This window comes from Argiope bruennichi, chromosome 2 (genome assembly GCF_947563725.1).
Source record: "Argiope bruennichi chromosome 2, qqArgBrue1.1, whole genome shotgun sequence".
Classification (NCBI taxonomy): Eukaryota; Metazoa; Arthropoda; class Arachnida; order Araneae; family Araneidae; genus Argiope; species Argiope bruennichi.
The window spans coordinates 49,062,891-49,089,013 of NC_079152.1; the positions used below are offsets into that span (position 1 = coordinate 49,062,891).

At 30.0% G+C, this 26,123-nt stretch overlaps 1 protein-coding gene across 5 annotated transcripts in view; it reads right to left on the reverse strand.

Annotated features, from left to right (window-relative positions):
- Window positions 1-26,123, reverse strand: part of LOC129956829 (inaD-like protein) — a 924,555-nt gene that overhangs the window by 585,724 nt on the left and 312,708 nt on the right. For all 5 annotated transcript variants that reach the window (XM_056068787.1, XM_056068794.1, XM_056068783.1 and 2 more), the window contains one exon: window positions 21,337-21,654. In XM_056068787.1, the coding sequence (XP_055924762.1) occupies window positions 21,337-21,654 (318 nt within the window). The remainder of the gene's footprint in view (window positions 1-21,336; window positions 21,655-26,123) is intronic.

The following is a 26,123-nucleotide window of genomic DNA, read 5'->3' on the forward strand; positions in this document are numbered from 1 at the left end:
AGTTTTATTATTAACACCCCAATGCACATATGATACTATAAAAACCACAATAATTTTTGCTGCCATCAGTATACATCTTGAGAGAAAGCAAGTTTTGACTCTATCGAGCCCTTTATGTCACTCTATGGCTGTATTTTTCACTCATTTTTAAAACCAATCTTCAGTTCTGTTAAATTTATGAATTTGAAAACAATGAGCAACTAAGCAATAATATTTTGTATCACATAAATATAATTAATACTAGGTTTACCATGAGTTGGCATATACCTATTTCTCCCAAAGGGGTCAAAATGAGACCTTTCGGTATTTAATTAGAAAAAAATATAAATTGATCTATCTGTTATGAAGTTAAAGTAGAAAACTTTTATATTTTCAATATATTTGTTGAGGTTTGGTGTGATTAAAAGGCAGTTCCTCTGTGTTTATTTACTAAAAAAAGTGTTTATTTTCCAATCTAGGTCTTCAAGACCATCTATTCTTCTAACATCATCTTCTACCAAAACATTGACTCACACGTCTTCTTACTAACAACCTATAATAGTCTCTATCTGACTGACTTTCGGCATCGTCTTCTTGCTTTTTATATGCACACATTTAAATAACACACACTTATTTCTATATTTATAACTATATCTATGCGCGCCCTATCAAGTTACATAATTTAAATGTATACATTCTCAACAATATTTATTCGAATGGTCAAAAATGACCCTTTTGGAAAAAGTAGGTATTCTATATACATTCCTCCCAAACTAAAAAAAGAAAACGATAAGATTTCCGATTATATGTGTTATAAATTTAAGTAAAAATTAATTAAAATATTCTCATAAAACAAGGCAATAATTTTCTTGAAGAAAATAAACGAAGAGTTTTCTCAGAGGGCCCAAAACAATCCCTTGGTAAATCTAGTGTTAAAGTGCACAGCAAAATTCCTTGTCCTTTCATATGACAACGAGTTTCTGGTATATAACCAAAATGTTTGATAGTATATTCATTAATAAATTTGGATTTTTATTTTTGATGCAATCAAATCATCAGATTTCTTTGTTAGAATAAGCGCGAAAAAACCAACCAATTTCAATTTTAAAAAAAACGAATATAATTAAGGTCAAGCAAATATTCTGTGGCTGAATATCTATAAAATTATATTTTCAAATAAAGAGAAAAATGAAAACCTGAAGCTGCATCTAACTTAACTGCATGATAAAACTGAAAATAATTACTTCTTAATTTCGACGCCTCAAGATAAACAAGTTAATCAGAATTAACCGAGAGGTATTCATTAATTAAATAACATATTATAAAAGTCAGAAAGGAAACCGCTAGATCAGGAGACAAATTGAAAAAAAAAAATCCAAAAAGAAGGAGGGGAAAGTTTATTTAAGCATAAATTCTCGAAGTCCCCAACAGACATGACGCGTGCCCAAAAAGAAGAGACGCCTGGGCGAAACACTTTTCATTAAAAACGATCCCTTTCCCACCCTCTTCGCAACATCAGGCAGCCATCTTCTTAAGCAAATGGAATTGGAGATGAAACATTTCACGCATTTCCGATTTTGCAGCTGTTTGACTCCCCCAGGCACAGGATCCAAAATGAAAAATTACATTCTTACAGAGAAAAAAAAAAGTTATTTAAAAAAAAAAGGGAGGATTCTACGATGGACCATTAGCAAACAACGTATGAGGGGAAAAAAGCAATGAAAAAATTTCAGGCGCAGAATTAAACGAGTAGAATCTTTATTTATTATTACTTTTTTTTAAATTTCTTCAGAATAAAAAGTATCTAGAAAGTGCCTTTTCATTAATATTTAATTTCTGGTAAATCCTCGATGTAATACAGTGGGTCCCTTAAATTGCAATTAAAATATTTTCGGCGAAGTATTTTCTAATCCTCTGTTAATTTACTAAGAATATAAATTCCATGCAACGAGTTTTAATTTATGTCGTTTCATTGTTTTGCGACGGATTTTTCGGTCGTCTGCAACAAAAATTCCAGCAGCCAATTAAAAATTTTCTTGTAATGATGTTACAGCGTATATTTTTAAAAACGCCCTTTAAGCCATTGTGCTAAGCTTATATTAAAAATCTATGATAATCAGCGTGCATTCGCTCTAAGAAGCCAAAATTTAACTTTAGTTCATTTAACACAGGGATTTCCTAACTTTTTCATTACAAACGTTTTTGCAACTCTATTTTTATTCTGAAAATTTTTTTGTGAACCTGATTTGAAAAATGACATAAAACACTAAACATTAATTGACGATAAATTAAAACAATTTAGAAATCAGTTTTAATTCAATGCAATAAATCGAATCGGTTTTTCTTAATTATTTCTATGCAAACACTGGAAAACTTTAAAGAACCGTAAAATAAGAAAATATCCACAATTTTCATATTCTTCTTGACTACCTGAATAAGATCCCGATGTAATTTTTAACAAATCGCGATTTAATACAGTACTAAAAAATATTTATAGTATGCTTTTATCATACAAGAATTTTATACATTCGGCATCAAAATTCAACATTTAAGTTAAAATATAACATCAAAATTTAAAGCGGAAAGGTAGAAATAAATATTCAACGAAGTTAAATTCAATCAATATTTTTTGGGTAGTTTTAGTTAAAAGAAGCAACATTTCACTACGCTAAATATATTCACTATATATATGTATAAAGAACGCAAAAATAGTATATTATTTTTATAGTCATAATAAAATTTAAAAGATTTAGGAAAAATTTTTCTTAAGTTGTAATTCTTTTAAATTCGCATATACATTTCTTTAGTACATGTGTTTGTAATAATATAGTAGTAGCAAAGAAACACAAACGCCAGTGAAAAGATAAAGTTCTGAGGAAAGTATTATGAGAAAAAGCTCAGCTTCTTTAAATTACAGCTCAAAAAAGAGCTAATTGAAATTGAATAAGTTAAAGCGGCTTTTCCTGATATATATTCAGTAATTCGGTGCTAAAAAAACTATAAAAATTGAAAAATTAGTGTAAGAAGCAAAAAAAAAAAAAAATAGTGTACAAAATTAGTGTAGCAAAATATAACAGGAACTTAAAAAAATAAATTATAAAACGTTCTTTCGGCTATATTCAATATTTTTTTAGCTTTAGAATTCCGATTAAAACGAAATGTCGATACATATTTGAGTAACTGTTCTCCTTTCTATCAAAGATAAATTTCCGACTAACATCGAATTCCACTTTCGAAGAGTTTATCGAAACGGGCGATAAGGACAATGGATTAAGGAACATTAAAAATTATGGACAAAGTTTTTAATTCCCCTAACACTTGTATTTCTAAAATAGCATCTTCCATACCGAAAAAGAGAATAATCAATTTTAAATTATTTACAAACTGAACTTCAGAAACGGCGCACATGTCATTGACATGTGATACTGATCATATTTAAAAGAAATTTAAGACCAAATCTGGTACAGAGAAGATATTATATAAACAATAACGCCAAACAGATTTGAAGACCTTTCAGGATTCTGATGATGTACCTTTCAAAATTATTCCACGTACCCTCAAGCTAACTACACACTCATTCCAAGTAATGAGACTAGCTTTACCCTATAAACTTCAGTCCAAGATTTAGTGGGGAACGATCAGCTCAAGATGCTCCAAAACATGTGATAACGCAAACTCGTCGAATTATCCAACTGGCTTTAGACGATTAATATCCGACAGCTCATGCAACTGGAGCAGCGTCAAGATGCCTCAGGCTTCAACTGGACACGAAAGGGCTGTTGTAGAATTGCATTTCAGATCCAAGTCATCAAAACACCGCATTAACAGTCATTGACATGGAATATCGTTAGGATTGGTGATCAAATGCATACTAAGTTGTTCTTTGCAAAATTAATAGAAGCATTTTAGGAATGCCTAGAAAGTATTCATATCCCCCTTTGCAGTAGACAAGGCTAGTCGGTAAAGTCTTTATAAGCCCTTTAAATTCAAATCAACATTTCTTGTAGTCAAGGAAATAAAGTATACATACAGCAAAGCGACTATGCCGAATTCATTGAGAAAGGTTACAACGCTCCTAGCGACGAATTAAGGAAGTAATAAAGACAAAATAGAAAAATGTACGCTATACCGTAAATGAAAATAGAGGGGAAAGTTTCAGAGAGATAACTGTAAAATTTGGGGAGATATTTGCGATTAAAATTATGACTATTCAGTGACTTAAAAAAGGATTCGTTCTAAAATTTAAAAAATATATTCTCTGATACTATCATATAGTTTTTTTCCTAGTTAAAGCAAGAATGAAACGAAATTTAAATAATGAAAATGAAAATAAAAAAAAATTATAAATATAAAAAAAATAAACGCATTTTGGAAAGTGGAAATTTGAGGAAACATTTTTTAAATTTTAGAATGAAGTCTTTTTCAAATCAAGGTATGTTCATAATTTTAATCGCAAATATCTCCGTCAATTTTACAGATAATTAAATGAAATTTTTTCCTGCCTTTTTATTATGTACAGGGTATATATAATTTTTTTAAATTATTTTTCGTAATCTTCTTAGATTTCGTCGTTAAGGGAGTTCTAATCTGTCTTAATAAATTCAGCGTAGTCACTTTATTACAGGTATGCGTTACACCCCTAATTATTGGAGATTCTTTTTGGACTTAAAGGGCTTAAAAGTACTTTACCGATCACTCTATATATGAATTTTATTAATTTATGTAAATTAAAACCTATATAAAGGTTCTTCAAATCTTTTCTTCTTTATTGCCTCGCAATAAAACTGCTTTTCTTCCCCCCTCACCCTTCTTTCGATGCCATTTATTCACGAAATCCAACTTAGTAGCAAAGTCCCATACTCCTCAATTTTATAGACCTTGTCAAGTCAAAATAAATACAAATCCTAAGGAAAAAAAATGTAAATAAGTTTCAATACTTTACAAGGAAATTAAAATACAAATCTATTATTAATTTGTAATAAAATGGAATTAATACTAATTCAAAGGGTTTCAGGTTCGAGACCCGATTCCACCGAAGAACCGTCATGTAAGGGGGTCTGTTGCACGTTAAATCCGTCCTGACCAAACGTCCTCCCGCTGGTGTGGTGTGGAGAGAGGGATGCCAGCTCAGGTGTCGTCCTCGTCATCTGACCGTGGTTCAAAATTACGAGGTCCGTCCCAAAATAGCCCTAGTGTTGCTTCAAACGGGACGTTAATATAACTAAACTAAACTAAACCAAACTAAACTAATTCAAAGAGTCACCTTCGAAGCTGAAATCCATTCAATCTGAGTATAATAATGGCATATGTGTTTTAAACACAATCACTTACATAAAAAATTCTGAGGTTTTGAGAGCCTAATAAAAATATTGATATATTAATAGAAGATTGGAGCAAAAAACCGAATTTCATAAAATAATATATTCCGCTGAACATAAACACCAGAAATAAAGTATAATTAATTGAATAATAAAACGAATAAATGTATACAAAAAGTTCTTGAGTTATCAAAAATATTGTAGAATTATTACATAATAAGAAAATTAATCGGTCTCAAGAAAAATAAAATTCGAGTGCGGAAACACTGATATTCGCGTTTCTATAAAGATGCTTGACAAAGACAACAGTTACAACTTAACTAGTTTTCTCAGTTCAACGTTTTTCTTTTTTTAAATAATCAATAAGTTTTTAATTATGAAGCTCTCGAGCATCAATTTCTGAACAATTTTTCAATCTTGCAGGGAAAAACATTCGTTTCGCATTAATTTTTTTTTTTTTGGCAAATTAAAGATAATCCTTTATCATTTTTATTATGACAATTTTTGATAAGGTGCATTATTTCTCGAAAGATAAAGTTTCAAACAAACCTATTTCAGGAAACCAAGCTTAAGAATGAAATCAAATATAGAGATTCATTGATAATTAAAGCAATGGGAATACAATTCTCAATATAAGAAGATGTATCGAAGTATTCGTTTATACCTATACAAAAAATAAATTCCCTTTGGCATTGCAATTGCAGACTCCTTCGCTATCCCACTGTCAGGGGTATAGCAGACAAGGACTGAGCTTCGGAGACATGAATCAGCATCATTAAAAGAGGATTAGGCGAAGTTTATCTTAGAAAAGGAAACGACAACTTATCTTAATTATTGGCGTCATTTCGGAGAGATAAGAAATAACAAATGAAGGAGACATAAGAATGTTCGGACAAAATAACTAATCGGGAAATCAACCAATAGTATCTCAGTCAAAATCTTCTCTTCTGATTCTATTTCTAATCTACTACTACTTTTATTCCACATTGAACATGTTATCTGCAAAATCTCAACAAATTAAATGTACAGTTTTTTCAGATAATAATAAATGATAAATAAAGAAAGAATTTGTGATTATTTTTGAAATTATATCATGAAAATCATGAGTAATTTTAAAGCTAACTATTAATAATTTAACTTCTCTATTATATTATTCTACACAATTCCTACTATTAAATGCTCCGTTGTAAAAGAAGATATGTTCGTCCGAACTGTGACCCTTTTAACAATACCTCGAATATAATTGTTAGTTGTAATAAATCATCCCATATGCATTGGGGGAGAAAAATAAATGTCATTTGCAATACCTTTTAGATATAAATATATAAAAGCATTAAAAGAAAGAGCAATGAAATTTTCTCTTTCGATAATGTTTAGGAACACTCAAATAAAAACTAATCAATAGAATCGGATTGAAACAAAAAGTGATCGACTAACAGAAAAGAATGCGACGCCACAGGCAAAATAAAAATCGTGCTGAAAAAAATACTAGCAATAATCTCCAACTGAAGATAGAATATTATTAATTAGCAGACCTCAGTTCATTAACTTTTGCTATGATCCAATGTAAAAAACGCAAATACAATATATTTACGATCCCAAACACAATTAAATAATTTTTTATTCACGCTAAGCTGTATTTGCACAAACACACACACACAACCATATTTTGAGTCACTAGATGCCAAAACAAAAGTTCGAATTTCGCAACTGAAAGAAAATGTTAGCTCTAATCTACTCTGCTATTAACTGCTTGCTATATTACATAATTAACAAAAGCAATAGATTAGCAAATAAGAAATTAAAGTGTAAAAGTGCGGAAGCCATTTGCAACATTCTTAAAATTTGAGTCTGTTTAATCAAAATAAATAGCAAATAACGAGAAAATAAAAATTGAATTTTCTCTTTGCTTCTTTATTCGTTTGGACACGATTTATGATGTTCCGGTTCTTTGATTGATATTTAGCTTTTGATCAAACCAGAAAACATGAAATAAATAAAAATCTAAAAAGGTGTTTATGTTCAATAAAATCCTTTTGATACCTTATTGTCTGATTTTTTTTTTCATTTTCATTTCTACTAGATGAATGGTTTCTCCATAATAAATAAATAAAAAAAAAATTACTATACTTTCCTACACAAATTTTGAGCATTACAATATGAATATCTTAATACTAATAAGAAGTAATTCAGGCATTTTTAAAGACTCAATTATTAATTAATGTACCAAATATGTAAGATAAGGCAAAACGGCACCAAACAAGGCGGAAAAATAAAACCTCATTAAAAGTAGCAAGAACTCAAAAACCTAAATACTGTTTGCTATAAAAATTATTTTTTTAAAAAAAATATTTCTTAATCAATATAAGTTTAAAATGCATCAACTAAGTGACTAAGTCAAAACTTACTCACGAATTAAAAAAAAGATAATAAATAACTAATTAAGGAATTTGAAAACGGGCCATTTTCCTCAACCTTATAACTGGGTATGGCGAAATATTTTGTCATACAGGAAGGCTATTCCAATGGGCATGGCGACCCTTTTAATGAATAAGAACGATGAAAAAATGAAAACCTAACGTGACATTTCAAATTTGCGCAATTTATTTTCAAACAAAACTATAATGGTTTATATATAATAGAAGTCGTATATTTTTTCGTGCGCATTTTACAATCAAGCAAAAACATAATTTGCGTGTTGTGTATTTCCAAAATATGGCTAACACTTCTCTAGAGGAAAAAAATATTTTACAAAGAATAGTCAGAAAAAGTGTCGATAAAACTGAAAATGGACTGCAGTCTTTATCGACTTCCAGAGGACATTTTTCTTTGACAACAAAACTACAGAAGAACATTTTGTTGATTATGTACCGCCTAATTTTTCAAAAACAACACAGCAGCCTCAAATTGTGTAATTCAATAAGTAAAAGGAGGAAAAATAATCGAGATCTTGGTGTCCCTATTGTAATAATGCTTTATGTAGCCTTACAGTCTCAACAAATATCATATCACGAAATAATTATATCAACTGGTTTAATTGACTCTTTGTAATTGTGAATGTTTCAATTATAAATGTTTGAAATGCCAAAATATTGTTAAAATAAATAATCAACAAGTGAAAAGTAAATTTCCGTTATTAATTTAGGAATAAATAATTTCTCACAGCAAAAAAAAGTTCCCATTGTGAAATTAGTTCAATAAAAGTTAACTGTTCACAACATAATAGCGATAAACAGATCACCTTAAAGAATTCATCATCTGCTTACTTTACAATATATTGTATAGTAAGGTATATATGCAATATATAGTATATACAAGTCCGTAAATAATGATTTTTTTTTCATCAGTATTTTATGAAATATTTTTACAATTTTATTCTTTACAGTAATACATTTTGTCTTTTCATATTTTCGAATTTGAAGGTTAAGATTCACTCCCTCTTTCCTTTAGATTTAGTTTTTAGTTTAGTTATATTAACGTCCCGTTGTAAAGCAACACTAGGGCTATTTTGGGACGGTCCTCTAATTTTGAACCGCGATCAGATGACGAGGACGACACCTGAGCTGGCACCCACTCTCCACACTACACCACAACAGCAGGAGGACGTTTGGTCAGGACGGATTTAACGTGCATCAGATCCGCTTATACAATAGTTCTTCGGAAGAATCGGGTCTCGAACCTGAAACCTTCCGGTTCCGAAGACGACACCATCAAGCCAGCGTGGCCCTTTTTCCCCCAAGAAAAACTATGACAAAGAGAACTTTCTGTTTATACGAGAGGTGAATAAAATGAGTTTAAACCATTTGAAAATAATAATACATCAATCGCTTTTATCAAAAACCATAGCAGGTAGCAAAGTAAATAAAGTTACCTAATATTTTCCGCCTTCACTTATTTTCTACATATTACTATTTGTCGGTTTTCTACTAAAAGTAAGATAAATGAAAACAAATAAGAATAAATTTTTTATTAATGTTATTCCTTTATCATCTTTTCTTTCAGTTTCAAACAGCTTAATATTAAGGAACGAAAAGTATTTTCTGACATGAAATATGACACTCTAGAGGAAACAAACTATTTAATCATAGGGCTCTTTCTCCTCCAGCAGCACTTTGTTGTAAACAATCATTTGGAAGTTATTTTTAAAAAGGAAGTCACTCAACATTGTTATATATCCCTCCCCCTCCCCACCCCGCCATTTCACCAAAAAAAAAAAAATCATAAAACAAGAAGAGGAGGAAATAAAATCCATTTTTAAAGAAACAGAAGCTGAAACTAACAATGTGTGCGCCTGTGCACAGAACCCATGCGTTTATGTATGAGAATAAAAGTATCATTATCGTGGTTTGCTCGATAAAACTCATACGAAAAATAAATACGTTCTCAGAATACTGAAAGTTAAGAATTATTAAATTACCTTTAGGAAAACAACAGACGAATAAGAAAAAGAATTTTAAAAAAGTGATTACAAAATTCGGTAATTTCATTTAAAATATAAATAAGCATGAAGACAAACATATAGTCAGGCACGCTTTTGGGTATTTAATCTATGCAATTCTTTCTATTATACTATATCATTCATGTATATTGCTTATATATTATAAATAGCAGCATATGTCCCATTCCTTTTTTGCAAATGATGTTAAAACGAGTTAATGCTTGATATACGTTCACTTTTGTGTGTTTTTAATTTGCGTGCATTAAGACGCAATATGCGCGATAATTTGTGTTCAATTAAATACTTGTTTTAGGATGCGCCGTGATAATATCAATTAAACAAGATGAAACTTAAATGACATGGAACATTATTAAACAGTGCAACTCGAATATCAAGAATCAAAAATACAAATTAATACTAAAATGGAAAATATCATGAAATGTCTGGATTCTGATTTTTTTTTTATCCGCGATATCAAAATAAAACGGTACACTATCACAAAATTTCTAGAGTGGAAAAGCACCGTACATCTGTAATGACTAAAGCGAAACTGAAAAAGTCGAGCCGTCTAACATTAAACGTGTTCTTATTTAAATGAGTAAATCAAAAGTAAGATGGCATAAACATTTAATATTTACATGGCAATAAATATAACGATCGAAAATTAACAGAAGTAACCATAATGCGTATATCAAATCTCTCGAACAGAAGTAAGTCAACAAAGCAGAGTTGAGTTGCCACACAAATTCTAAGCACAATAATAAAATGTTCTAAGTTGCGCATGAGTTTATTTTTGCTTCTTCGTTCCACCACACATCTTTAAATATAGTTTTTTTTTTAATGCTTTTCAGAAGTTTTGAATGACTGATCAGACAGCTTTCGGGCCTACATCTGGGCTTTTGATGAAAGATTTCATCTTTAAGGGAACAGTGGATTTTAAAATAATAATAATAATAATAATAAATAAAAAAAATGGACGAAAATGTGCAATTTTATTTTTATCGTTTCATCACCAAAATATATGTTTATATTCAACTAAAATAGTGTCATTAAATGTTTTGTTCAATAAAATAAATATTTGAAGGTTAAAAAGGAGAAAAAAAGTACATCTTAATGATTTTTCTCAAAGTGATATTGTAATTAGTTTTGAATATGTTTGAAATGTTCCAGGTTCCTTATTTTTTGAAGAAATTATATACAATTAATAATGAAGGTTTTGGTCAAACATTAAAAGAAAATATAATATCCATTTCATGTTTCGAGATGTTTTTTTTTTAGTTCAGAAAAACAAAATATCTATGAAAATTCAGTAAGTGTGCATAAAGTGTTTCTAAAAAAAAAATCAGCATTTAATCGGAATTACAAAATTATACGAAATTTTGTTCCAAATAAATTTACAGTGGTTAATAAGTAAAAAATTAAAAATTAAGACGCCTGAGATGTTTTGATAGTTTTAAAAATTATATATCTCTTAAAAATTTTTAAAAATAATAGATTTTGTTTTTAAAAAGTTTTTTTAAGAAATTTCACATATTTATATTTTAATATATAAGCATAAAAAATTTCCTAACCCTAACTGAATAATTCCCAACAGTGTCTAATACAGTCCCCTGTCCTCTTAACAATGGTCAAAAAATGAAGACATATCAATTGCTGTATTTTATTTCAATATTGACAACCCAACAGCAGTAGAACGTATAACACGCACCAGACTCGTGTCTTAAAGGAATTGGAATTGGATTATTCGATTCTCCTTCCTCAAAATAAAGATTTAAATACAAAGCCACCGCGGACAGGCAGGTATGGATAAATGAGCAAACATGGGAAGCTCGAGGAGGGTGTGGGTAAATAGAATTGCATCTGCAGACGAGACGTCGAACCGAAAAGTAGAGGCGTACCAGCCGAAAAAGTAGAGGCGTACACTCATTCGTTCCTGGTGGAACACGCTGTCAGTGAACCTGAAGAAGTAGATCACCCCTAGGAAGCTGAAAAATGATCTTGCGCCAACAACACAACATGACACGCAAGGGGCAGGCAGAATCGTGTGTTTGTCAAGAATAAGGATAATTCTCCGCCTGCGCCAGTGGGAGCGACGGTCCGGTCACGAAATGGTCCCCACCATCCGTCAAAGGATGGGAGAAAATATGATCAGAAGGAGTATATGCATCGTGGCGGACTGTCACGCCAAGGGCAACAGAGGAGAAGAAAATGAATAGTGAAGGTGAATTAAGAGCCTTGCAAGTCATCTAGAAACGCGAGATGACATTTACTTAAGAAAGATGGTGGTTAGATGTCGGATGAATGAAAAATGGCTTTTATGCCGCATTAAAATAGAGAGTATTGGATAAACAACAAACTACCATATTTGCGTGATACATTATTTAAACTACTACTATCGCAAAACTGACAACTTAGCGCAATAATCGATTGACAAGAAAATACGAACAAATGGGAAATAATAGATTATAATGGTTACACACAGTTCCTATATCAATTCAAACAAGAATTTTGCGCAATATAAGAAGGTAACTGAATATAAAATATCGAGTTCAAAGTAAGATCGACTAAAAAGAGAAGTTAAATTCTGATTTGAAATAAAATTCAATTTACTGTAATGTTTGTAAAATTGCATTATAAGATTGCTTATTGATTTAACTTAAATATAATTACCTTTTAATGCCCTAGTTCAAATTTGTTAATATTCAAATAATATGATTACGGTAATAGCAAAATGTGAATGAATTAGTTAAATTTTGTGTCAGAATAAATTTGATGATACGATGTACCTGACATCACCGATTACTTGCAGAATCGATAATATTTTAAAAGAAATAACCTGAATTTCTAATCATTCACTTTTTTGTACTCAGAGGGTATTAAACTAACTAAATATTCTCTGTAAAATCTATAAACAGATATCTTCTAATAACTTCGGGATTCAATAATATTTAATAATTAATTATCAATATTGTAAAATGGCAGTTTTTGAGAACTTCCAAAAGCAATATAAATGACAATGCTAAAGCCAAGAGTAGAAATGTCGAGTAATGTCAAAGCTAGAAGTCTATAAAGGTTTATACGTTCACACAATAACTTTGTGCAGAATTCTTTAATAGCGCTGAACATGACATAGTGTTAGATTTCGCATAGGCTAGTAAATAAATGTCTAGAAATTCATGTCCATATCTAACAGAATAAGAAGGCTAAATTATGACAGGACTTCGATTAAATTTGTTTAACAGCACAAAGAAAAGATTGCAACGCTTTCGATTGCAATGCTGAATTCTACTTTAATAAATATAACTTCTAACATTAAACATTTTTCTTCAATTAGCTCCAAAATTTTAATAAAATGAAACGTTACAAACAGGTTTGAAGCAAAAGAAAAGTATATGATACGAAAGTCCTCATATGAATCTACTGTCAGATAAACAGACAAATTAATGCACTATAAACCTTAAACACTGTCCAGAGTGTTAAAGCATCGTATCTTTAAAGAATATAAATCGATACTCAGGTCGTCGAATCATCATCAGCTCTTAAAAAGCATTATTCGAAAGAAGGGAAAAAAAAAAAAAAATGTCTGCCCTTATTTTGAATAGCTTGCTGCATCCGAATTGATAGTTGAAATTTTACAATACATTTTTCGGCTTTATAAAAAAGTGCTTTTGTTTTATTCAGGAAAGAATATAATCGAACAAAGTCATTGTGGAGAAACCTACTGTAATCGAGTTAAATGAGACATATTCCAAGCATTTTCCAAAGTTCTTCTAGATAGTTTTGGCCAAGAGATGAAGTACCCCTTCATCATGCGATTGAAATATGCTAGTTCAATGAGCTTCACAAGGACGTAGCAAGATATTAGATAACTTTCAATAATGTAAACGCTTGAAGAATTTTAATTCCATTTGCTACTTCCTTATTGTGTAAAGTAGTACTATCAACTACTATTACGATCTCATTATGAAAATGTAATATAGTTTCCCTTGCGCAGGTAGTCTCAAAGTAAGGAAGAGAGATTTACAAATATTCTTAGTGTAAGTCACATCAATGATCCATTACCTTAGAGACAAATTTGGCAATAGTCATGAAGTTTCCCGAAAATACAAGAATTATGGCAATATCTCTGTCATGAACTGATATTCCATGATCCTTCCAGAAAAATGTATTCCTTGCTACGGAAGAGCATATACAAGCGTCATATCTTGGTTTGAATCGTTAATCGTGCAGCTAGCTCTATAGCTGTACTCTCAGCGTTATTATTCATCCGATAAGTTATGATTTCCCTTTCGCATGTTTATTAATTTCTACAAATACTATCTTTGTGTTCATTTATGTTTTGCATCGGTATTTCATATTTCCTTGTAGAATAAAGCGGTTTTAGTCATTATCGAACTTACGCTTTTTGTTCCACTTACCCACTGGACGATTATTCGCAAAATATCACAGTATCGAAAGAAACTCAATGCGAAAAAAAGCAAGAGAACAATACTATCTTGTTTAATACCTCGACTTCAGAGTATGTGTAGTGATTAACAGGCTCATCAATTCCACTGAATATTATATTTATCATAGTTCATTAGATTTTTATTAGACTTAAATTACATTCCATTTATTTTTAAGAAATAAAAACACAAATCATTGTCTATTTCGCAGAAAATTTGCTTTCAGAATTCTTGATTCAGAAACAGCACAAAAAATGGTAAAAAGTTTGAGAACCACTGAGATATCATGTGCAAATAGACTTATCACCAGTAAAGTTATATATTATGTTTGTTTTAACGCTACATATTGCATTGACTTTTGACTTTTCTTCAAGAAATGACATAATAATAATTTGATTTTGAATTTTATTTAAACCATAGCCCTTAGTGATAAAAATGTCACTCTGAATCTTTATATAATAGGCTTTTAATTCCGTAATGATTAAAAATTGCCATATATTTTAGAAGAACATTCTTCAGGTCTTAATACATGCAACATCAGCCATGCTGTAACATGTAAAGAAGGAGGGTTAGGGGCGAAGCGATTTCCAAAACATTCGGAAAATAGTAATCCATTTTCTTCAACATCCTAGCGCACAGTAAATAGGTTCCTGGAGAAAAAAATAAAGCTATAAATCGATGCAATTTCTCTTTTTCCAGCTCAGAAGAGAAAACACATCAGACTAATATTCGCCTCGAGTCATTAAGACTTATCGACGCATTGCATGCCAATCCAAACAACAAAGGAGATTATGGATTCGCAGAAAACGGGAAAACGCAACAAACCTCACAGAAAAAATTAATGTATTTTCTCTAACAAATGAACATTTCTTTATGTATTCAATCATATTTCTAAAAGCTTTCCCACAAAAAGAAAGCATACTTAAAATGCACAAAAACAATGAAGTTTTATTGCTTTTACATACTGCAACATACTGCTTTTAATTATTTAAACAAAAAACTTTATCTATTAGTTTAAACACAAACAAATGGAGTTAAGATTAAAAAAATAATTAAAACTTGCATTTCATAATAATTCTTTCGCTGCACAAAATTTATGTGCAGTTAAATTTTATCTAAAAATATTATAAGTCATTAAGATTGAAAAATATTAATAGTTTATACTTTCGGAAAATTCCCCACTTATTTTTAAATGCAAATAAACCAGAAGGAATTGTCTCCCGAAAGCATTCTTGCATGTACTCAAATAAAAGCATTATCCCAGAAAAGCATTGCATGCCGTGCATTGATGTACAAAAGTTACGAAATATAACCCGTTGGCGTAAATTTAGCATTTTTACTGAATTTATCTAAAAACATTTATCTGATTAAAAGCATTTTTACTTAATTTATCTGATTAAAAATATCCAAAAATCGAATTCGACTTTTAGAAACGTTATTTCTCAACCGATTGAAACAAAAAAAATTGACGCAGAAATGTAGTCTTAAAATCCCATACGATATATTCATTTTGATAAATTTAAGACTTTGCAGTCTTTGTTTCTAACATATTTGGATGAACTAATTTACAAGTATAATAGATACAATTACAAGTACATTTTTTGAAGAATGAATATTTTATAGTGATATGATTTATTCACGGAAAACAGAAAATCTTAAAACAATTCTATAAAATTTCATGAAATTTGGTTTGCATGTATCCAAAAACTTTGCGGGATGGACCGCGGATTTTAAAATAGCTTTATTTAGACATGTTTTACAGACACTTTAAGTTTAAAACAGAGACAAATTTTGACAAAAAAAAATCATTAACGGCAACTTCAAATGCTCATAAAATTTTTATTTATTAAAATAATTTTTATCATGCGAGCTGTTACATTTGATGTAGTTTGAGTTATATATAGATGAAATAAAAATTAAATATTTCAATTATTTTTTTAATTTACTTTGTTTTTCCTACTATTGAAAATTTTACTAAATTTTCGTTAAATAAGCAATTTTTTTTTTACTAACTAAAGGCAATGAGTGATTTTTTTTTTCTAATAGTGACCTTTCAAGTATGTTATAGCTATCTGGTACATTAAAAAATGTTTATGTATCATTTTTCAAAAATTCGCTTCCGAACCTAGGCGGATACTTAACATAAATGTGCTACAGAAACATTTATAAATACGTTTTTAGAAAGCATTTTTTTATGTTTCCAGTCTTTCGCGATATTTTGATGCTAAAAAAGACCTAGCAGCAACAAGCATTCTGCTACAAGTAAATAAATGGAGAACTAATAAATAAATGAAAAAGTGTATCAATACACTATTTATATCAAAAGATTCCTCATAGAATTAACTTCTACAATTGAACACTTAAATTCCATAATACGAATAAAAAGTAAATGAATATCTTCTATTAAAATTCTCACTATTTTCTGACTTGTACAGAGATTAGTACTTGAAAACATACAAAGAGTAAAATCATTAAAATCTGCTAAAGAGAAATTTATGGAGCATAATGCACTTAAAACCAGGATAACTTCCGAGCATAAATATAAAAAAGAGAGCAAAGTTAGATAAGTTGTCTTTCTGTATCAAAGTAAGATTATAATGTTGCAGATGAAAATTATTTGTGCTAGAAAAAAAATTAGCAAATATTCCAATAGTTTTCAATGCAAATTACAAAGAAAAAAAAAATTTGCATACTTTTTTTTTTTAGTTAAGGCAAAATTAATAGTAATAATAATCATCACAAGACTGTGCTGAAAAAAATTAAATCTTACTCTCACATAAATGCTACACCACTTAGACAGATTTATTACGTTTTCAAGCGAAGATGAGAGTGGATAATAACGCTGAAAGTTTCCACAAAATAATCTCCTGATTCGACCAGAAAGAACAATGGCTCGGAAAAGAAGATGGATACGGCGTGGCGAGAACACGTATAAAGAAGGAAGGAAAAAATAAAATACAAAAAGAAGACCGACATAAAATGTTACCCATGTTCCATCAAAAATTAACCCTGCCTTCCCATAAATCAAACAGACAAGAACGCCAATTGCAGCAGTCTACCTAACATACACAATAAATGAAAAAAAAAAAAAAGTTATCCTTTCAAGTGCTAAATAGAAAAGAAAAGAAAGCATTACGCCCCTTGTTCGCAGTGACCTAAATGTAACAGCTATCGTCAGCATGGACAGTTGCAGTAAACGTTAAGATTTGGATTTTGCTCCTGCTGAAAAACTCTTCTGTGTTTAATCCCAGTTAGACCAACTCGATTACCTTTTTAGAAAAAATGCTGTTTTAATACATAATTTTTTAATTTAAATATAATATCGCTAAAAGTAATGTAAAAATAAAGAAATGTAAAGAAAGTTCAAAGAAGAGTAGGTGATGCATGTTAGAATATATCTACAAAGAAATATCTACAAATACATCAAAATGTGCAGTAATAGAAAGGTGTCTAACTTTACTATTACACTAGTCATTAGCGAGTCCATTGAATCAACTAAAACTAGTATATTTAAAGTCTATAACGTTAATAAACAAGAAAAAAAAATTCAAGTCGGCTTTGCCAGAGAGTTGACCTTAATAACAAAAACGAAGTATATCTCCATTTCTTTTCATTGCATATAATCGTGCACTTTACAAATAGCCCTTTCGTTGACGCTCATTGCTACTTAAACGAATAGGGATCAAATAGAATAACTTTGTGTGAACAATATTTAAAATAATTTTTATAAGTGTTTTGAAATGAAATATGACTTGCGCAAGAGGAAAATGAACAGAATGAGGGGGGGGGAGACAGAGAAACAGCTTGAAATTTTTTAAATCTTTGAAAGAAAATACACCTTTTTCCATGTATTTCCAAATCTAAACAATATAGACATTTTTTTAAAAGCAAAATATTAACTTTCCCAACATGATATATTTTAATGGGCAATTAATAAAAAAAAAATACACGTCATCCATTTCCTTCAAAATAGGCATGATTTCCTCGGTCCTAATTCAATAAAACTTCTAAAAACATATCAACGAAAAAACGTTTTAAAAGTCTTTCTTACTCATTTTATTTTTGATTCATCGTAATAAAGAATGAAAGAAATGCTGGTATTTAAAAATATATAATGACCAGACAACACATGGTCTTGAAATCATCTACTATAATAATCAAAATGTTTTAGTTAAATGTTTAGTTTAGTTATCAAAATGTTTTAAGATTAAATGTAATTTTACATTAATTTTAAATGATGTCACTGCGATTTTATATATAGCATAGGATAGTTTTAATGTATTGTCTAAGCAAAACGCCCGAAACAAAGCTTTATAACGAACCAAATAAAATATATATTCAATATGACGTGAGAAAAAAAGCCCTCACAAAAAACGTTTATTTTAAAAATTTCACAGTAATAAAAGATCTATTTTAAAGATATAATTAATGTCATCTTTCAATCCACCATTTTTCCTTTGAAAGGATTTAGCTTTTTTTTTAAAGTCATTATTCTCAAAATAGATTCAAGACGAATGTTATAGAACTATGGATCATCTAAGAAACTCATTTCCTTTTATAAAATAAGCGAAGTACAACGTTCTTAAGTTTTTGACTCTAAAAAGATTTACTATATAGTATGGTTTTATGAATATTGCTTTGGTTCTTTTTTTGTCTACAGTTTTTTTTTTTTTTATTTCCTTTCATAACACAGATCATTTATTGAAAACAACAGATTTCTTAGTACGGAAATATTTGGAAAGAAAGTGCATTTAAATCTGTTAAGGAAGGTAATAGGGTAAACTCAATAAAACATGAGAGAAATGATAATGAGACTTCGATAACTTCAGGCAAATATTCAAACATACATTTGTAAATAATCTCCCGTAACAACAAACTGATTATCTTCCCAGAAATATCACGTATCGAAAATTTGTGATATTCAGAATCGTTATTTTAATGAATTCCGCTTTCAAATTGAAAACATACTGAAACTAGAATCCCTCCCGGCTACAACAGTGAAAATATATAATTTGCATGCATTGCTTATGATACGGACAGATTACATATGAATAAAATTTCTCCTCAAAATTATAGTTAGATATATTTGAAACTCACAAGAGGTGGAAAGTTGACAAAGACTTTATCACCAAAGAATGTTTTAATACACAAATTAAATCCCATCAATATTATTAAGATTAAACTTCTATCAAATTTATTAATTGTTTACACACATAATAATTTCATATTTAGGAATTTTGAACAGGGCATAACAGAATAAGGCATTTACTTTTTTTGATATTATTAACTTGCGTCATTAAACTATAATTGCGGATTCAAGAATGAGGTTTTAAATAAGCTCTGCAATATTTGGAGTTGTCTGTGATTGCAGCGATTAAATAGGCTTCTTCAGGGGGGAGTGGGTACTTTACACATCTATTTACTCAAGTCTGAAAAGGCTGACATCGCCGTTATTCTTATGGGAATCATTCACATGAATCATATTAATTTTTTTTCTTATCTTTTTTACGATTTTCTCTAAAGTAAATACATAAAATTTACTAGCTCCATTTTCAATCAACTACATCTTCAGAAATTGTAATTGCTTCAAAATAATAAAAAAAAGTTTAACCGGAATTTAACTAAGTGCCAACTACTGATCATTCTAACCCTTGACGAATTCTTTCTGTTTTCTAATAATAAGACATGATCAATTTTACGTCATCATAGAATGACCTAAGCCAAACTAAAGAATGTCATTCAAAGTTCTGAATTCAGATTTATTTTAAAGCTTCATTAGAAATATTCTGGTCAGTATTATATAATCTGAAAATTAAGAATAACATGAAACTTCTAATAAATAAAAAGAAATTTAGTCAAAACAGATTTTAGGCAAATAAAAGCCATACGTTTTAAGTTAAAATGATATTTTGCAAACTAAATCACGTTTCTTGTGAAGAAGCGTAAATTCATTCATGCAATGAAGAATTCACACATCTCATCAAATCTAAAAATAGTAAGTATATTCCTTATTAAGGGAGTTCATAGCTGACAACTATTTAGGCATAGCATGAAAGATGGCGGTATTAAAGTTAGTTTATTATCTATTTCTGTTATTTGAATTTTAAATGTGATAGAGCTGTTTCGTAGGTTGTTTGGTTAGTTGTAAAGGCTCAAAGGTCAGAAGAACTGAGGGGAAGCCAGCGGGAATTATTGCCCCAAAGCTTTCTAGCATATTATCTAATAAAAGTATAATATTCCACCCCAGATGGAAAATTATACACCATGAGCTAAGGTAGAGAACATCTTGTATGGCAATAGCGTTCAATAATTACGAAATATTACGAAATATAATGGTGTGAATCTAGCATACTTTACTGCATCTGTCGCAAGATCCTTGACGAGTTTTTTTTTTTTTTGATTAATTCCTCTTATGAGATTAACAGGATTCGAAAATCTAATTTGTGATTTAAACGCATTTAAGGCCAAAATTTGGCATAGAACAAAAATCGTTGTCATAAAATCACATATCAAACTAGATATATTTAAACCAATGCATCTTTGAATGATCGCGTTTACATCCTTGTGAAAGTACAGACCGATAAACGGCCAATCTCCCCCTCCCCTTTTTTTGTATGGTATACTTGGTAGGTGTCAACACTGCAGATGTTAAATTTGTGTACCGAATATTAGCCATTTAGATTTGGTCGTTTTGTAATTACCTCGTTAATTTTTATTCGAACAGTCGGGCAGACAGACTTCCTCCAAATGGAATTTGCCCAAAGGTTGTTAGAGATCTACAGATTTATTATAAAGACCATATATCAAGTTTCACTCGTCTCGTTCAAAGCGACTACTGAGTTATCTTAGACACGATGCCAAAAAATGAGTTTTTTGAACTCAAGAAGGTCTAAAAAGTGGAGATTCGTCCAAATCCCGAGTTCGGTTATTTTGGACCTTACAATACTTCCTCTGCAATTCGTAACGAAAAAGTAAAAAACTTAGTCGAAGGAAACTTGAATGAAACAAACAAGAAACAACGGCTCTGCGATTTTCACAGACTGCGGGGCGACCTCGAAACTTTGAGGGAGCTTGCCAAAACTTGCCTCCGCCAACACGTACCGCGCATAAATATCGACCGGAGCTGCCTTTGGAGAGAAGGGAAACTCGTACTCACTTCGGCATACTCCAACTCCCTGCTGTAGGCGAAGGTGGCGTCCCCGCTCGGGGGTCCCTTGTAGGGGGTGGGCTCGGACAGGTTGAACATGGCCAGGTGTTTCTCCACCTCCTCAGGGTCGGCCAGGATGCGGGTGGGCACGAGAGGCGCGTGGCTGCGCAAGGAGGCGCACGAGGCCGGGTCGACGGGCCTGGCCACTATGAGGCGCACGTGGGAACCCGACTGACGGAGGACCATGGCCACCTGCTCTGAGCCCATGCCGCGCAGGTTCACCTCGCCGATCTGCAGGATGTGGTCCCCGCTCTGCAATCGGCCATCCTGAAGAAGAAAAAAAGCATTATTAGTTGACAAATACATGCAAAAGATATGAAATCATATACATAAAAAAAATTATAGGAGAATCATAGATATATTACAATGCAAAGTAACAAAAAACTTTTGGTGTTTACTAAGTTCTAAGAAAAATAGTTTTTAAAAATTTAAATTTAATAATATTAAGAAATTTTTGCTAAATTTTACAAAAAAATTTGCTACTTCTCATTGTAATAATTCCATTATTTACAAAGTTCCAACAAAAATAATGGTGAATTCAAAAAAATCCACAAGTCTTAAATTTTTAATCGTTTTTACCTTCAAACGTAAGAAATTTATAAAATCAATGAAATTTAGAGAAGGTCAACAATATAAATCTATAAATGGTCGAAAGACTACATATAATTATACATAAGTCCCCATTACATTTTAAATTTCGCAAATTTAAGCAAATCATATTATCAGGGCTTAGTAATCAACAAATAATTTTGGCGTTTGCTATGATCTAAGAAAAATAATTGACAAATTCAAAAAGCCTCAAGTTCTCCATAACTTTCCTTCTCAATAATTAATCTTTCGAATCCAATAAATTTATCGAAAAAAATCAGTGATAAATAGAAAAAGTTATCAATATAATTCCACAAATGCTAGAAAGAGAAATACATAATTCTCCATTACATTTTAAATTTGACAAATTTACGATGATCATAATAACTGGGCGTTTGTAATTCAAGAAATTAGCCCATGGGATTCAAGCTATTTTTCTAAACATAATTCTAAAATTTGGAGGCGCGCACTGATGACTAAATTTTCTCAATCTATAAATGCCTAATTTCAGGACGATTAACATTTCACTACCTTGACCAATTGCATTCTAATGTTGTTGTTTGGGGGGGGAGGTGTCTAAATGATCACGCTATTTAATAGTTTTAAATAGGTTTATACCATCCATTAGCTAAATTTTGAAGTCATTTTAAAAGTCTTTTTTTTTCTTTTGATTTATTTCAAGATAATGCAAAGAAATCGAAAGTAATTTTTATATACTTATTTTTGTTGTTTCCTATATACTTTAAATCTTGGAATGTTAACGTATTTAAAAAAAATCATTAAATGGTTTTCCACTGATTTTTCGTTTATCTTTCAAGGGGAAACAATTATAAATGAAATTTTATAATACTGTTATTTTAATCTTGCTGCTTTCAGCATAAATTAAAAGAATTTCACTGAAAGTTATGCCTCAAATTAAACTAAGTGTTAACGAGGTACCAATAGTAAAAAATTTATAAAAACTTAAATGGCGCATTAATTTTAAAGGAACACTATATATAGCACAAAGTCTGTTTCAGACATAATATGCCAAAAGAAAAAAAAAAAAAAAAAAAATCCAAATTTCAGTTACATTTTAGATTCGAATTACATTTAGATTTTTGAAAGAATGAATACATGATTATATTAATAACTTATTTGAAATTATTTAAAAATAAAATAAATACAATTAAAACAAAAAAATTATATTAAAAAAATTTTAAAGCAAAATTTCAAAATTCTTGAAAATATTTTGGAACTGAAAGTTTTGCGACATAAATAAATTTCGTGATTTTTTTCAACAAATTTTGATATTTTTTCTCCTTTTGTCAGTAGACACTACTAAATTCATAAACACTTTTTAGAGATAAAAACACGCTAAAAATGAGAAATATTACATATAAAAAACGTTAACTTTTTAAGAGAAGATCATAGGGTATTAATAATAGCAACGAATAAAATATGAGTGAAAAAACACCATAAACAGCACAAAGTATTTTTCACGCATAACATTTGGCATAATCTTCAATGCCATTGAAAGAAAAAAATAAAATAATAAAATAAAACACATTTTCAGTTAAACTTCTAATTATGTTTTGAGAAAAATGATTAAATTCAACATATTTTCTACGTAAAGAAAAATTCCGGTACTACAAAAGATCGAAAAACATAATATTTGAAAAATGCAGTTCGCCATTAAATGACACAATGTAATAAAAAAAATAAATAAAAGGCATTCGCTATAGTTAGTTATATTCATATTCTGTAAGAGAAAAAATTATTAATTGTACAAATCATTAAGGATAATGTGTGTGTTCGTGCATATAAGTAAATGTTAGCGCACGCAGGCGTTTAGCCTATAGCTACTAAATTTGAGATAAATAAACTTAAAGGTGGAAAATGTGAATATGAAAAAATTTTATTTTCTTGAAATTTTAATTAGAAAAAAAAATCGTTATATTAGTTAAAATTTAAAAAATTCCGCGACAGCTTTCAAAATTGTCATTGCATAAAAATAATTTTTATCCTAAAAATTTTAATTCAGGAATAGCGTTTTAATGACACCATTTTATAGCATATTTCTTTTTTTGATTTTTGACAATTTATTTTTCTATTATTTTTAACATTTTATTGTTAAGATGAAATAGAAACCGTTTCAGTGCTTCACCAAATAATAAACCGCCTGGTTTCTGTCATTGTTAAAATTTAAGGAAGAAAAGTTTCGTTTATTGTTTCTGTAAATTTAATTTAATTCAAATCAAATCAAATCAATATTCCGAGGATTCAGCTGGTCACATAAAGTGATCAGTAGTAAAATAATTTTTTTTTTTTTTTTTTTTTTTTTTCATTTTTTAAGAAGAATGGAATAGAATTTGTTCCATTTTTCAAGAAGAATGTAATAGAATAATTTGCTCCATTTTTCAAGCAAAATGTAGTAGAATAATTTGTTCCATATTTCAAGAAGAATATAGTAGAATAATTTGTTCCATTTTCAAGAAAAATGCAATATAATAATAATAATTTGTTCTATTTTGTAATATCGGAATAGGAGAAGAATGTTTTTCTTTTGAAAGTTTTGATTGCAACGTTGATACAATTCATGAGAGAACTTGGATAGACCTATAAATGTCCATACAGCCTTAAACTATTTCCATTCACTGGGTCACTGATTCAACGACAGACGAGTTACTAATGAAATAATCGATCCGAAAGTAAAACTGCCCTCCACATTGCAATGACTTAAAAATAAGAATAAAAGTGATTCAACAAATCAAACTAGTTAAGCAATTTTAGCTTTTAATTAATATTTCGTGAAACAGAAAATATATTAAGAAACACGGAAATGAATTACAACAAACACAATCAACCACTCATGACGCATCCATTCATTCAAAATATGTCAGACGTTTGAATGACTTGGTAATTAATTCATTCATACATCGCTTTAATCAATATTACGGGCATTTTCATGGGAAAGCGAACATCAAAGAAGAAACCGATTCACTTTTCTCAAATCTAAAGGGCTCTTGTTCGAAGCTGACATCCAAATTATGAAATTTCTTATGCAACTTGATAATAAATTGCATTCCATCCAGCCGTCTATTTCTGGTTTCAAGGTTGACTCTCTCAGCCGCAGATTGAGTATTAAGTTAACAAGACTTCGCATAATTTATACTTATTTCACTCGCAAGGATTTACTTCATTCAAATACAACTCCAATTTGTTCCAGATGCAGCACCATAATTTCTTTTCGGCATATCATATGTGAATGCCGTAAGTACCATTTTCTAAAGAATAAAATATTTCGGAAGAGATTATCCAAATTTGAAAGATATAATTGACGAACCTTACCATGTTAATTTGTTTTCATTTTTACTTGACATCAATTTCATTCGTAATATTTGATTTCTATTTTCACTTTGTTCTTTTAACTTTTCATCCCCTTACTGTTTTTAATGTTTATATATATATATATATATATATATATATATATATATATATATATATATATATATTGAATTTTAAGTTAACACGAGTTTGGCATAGCTTGGCGCACACACACACTTAAAATGTCCTTCAAACACCATCGACAAAATAGCGTATACTTTCAAAGATTGTTTAAAAGTCAGCCCCCCATCATCAGTTTTCAGAGGCAAATAAATTTGAAGAAATAATAAAATAAAAGACATTTCAAACAAGATACATTTAATAAATTGTGCCATTTTAATATTTTAGGCGCCTGCATCATTGCACCAACAAATTTCACAGAAGCTAACATGCTTCATTTTCAATCACTCATTATGCAAGAAGCTATTTCCATTTTCAATTTATGAACACAGTTATATAAATTGGAATGTGAAAAATTTATCACATGATGACAATTATTAAAACTTTGATGACATGAACATGGTGCCGTTGGCAAGTCAATTGTTATTTTCCAGGTGACATCAACATGGTGCCAATATTCTGTCATCACAAGCTGTTACGAATAATTTTCATATCAAATGAGAAAAATCATAAATTGGACGTGTAAATCTCGCAAATAATTCTTCTCCAAACTTCCGTACTACATCAGCAAGAGGACGGATTTAACGTGCATCATGCCCGGCTTACACGACGTTTCCGAAGCCAAAACCTTACCACTATGCCACCGCGGCCCTGGGCTACAT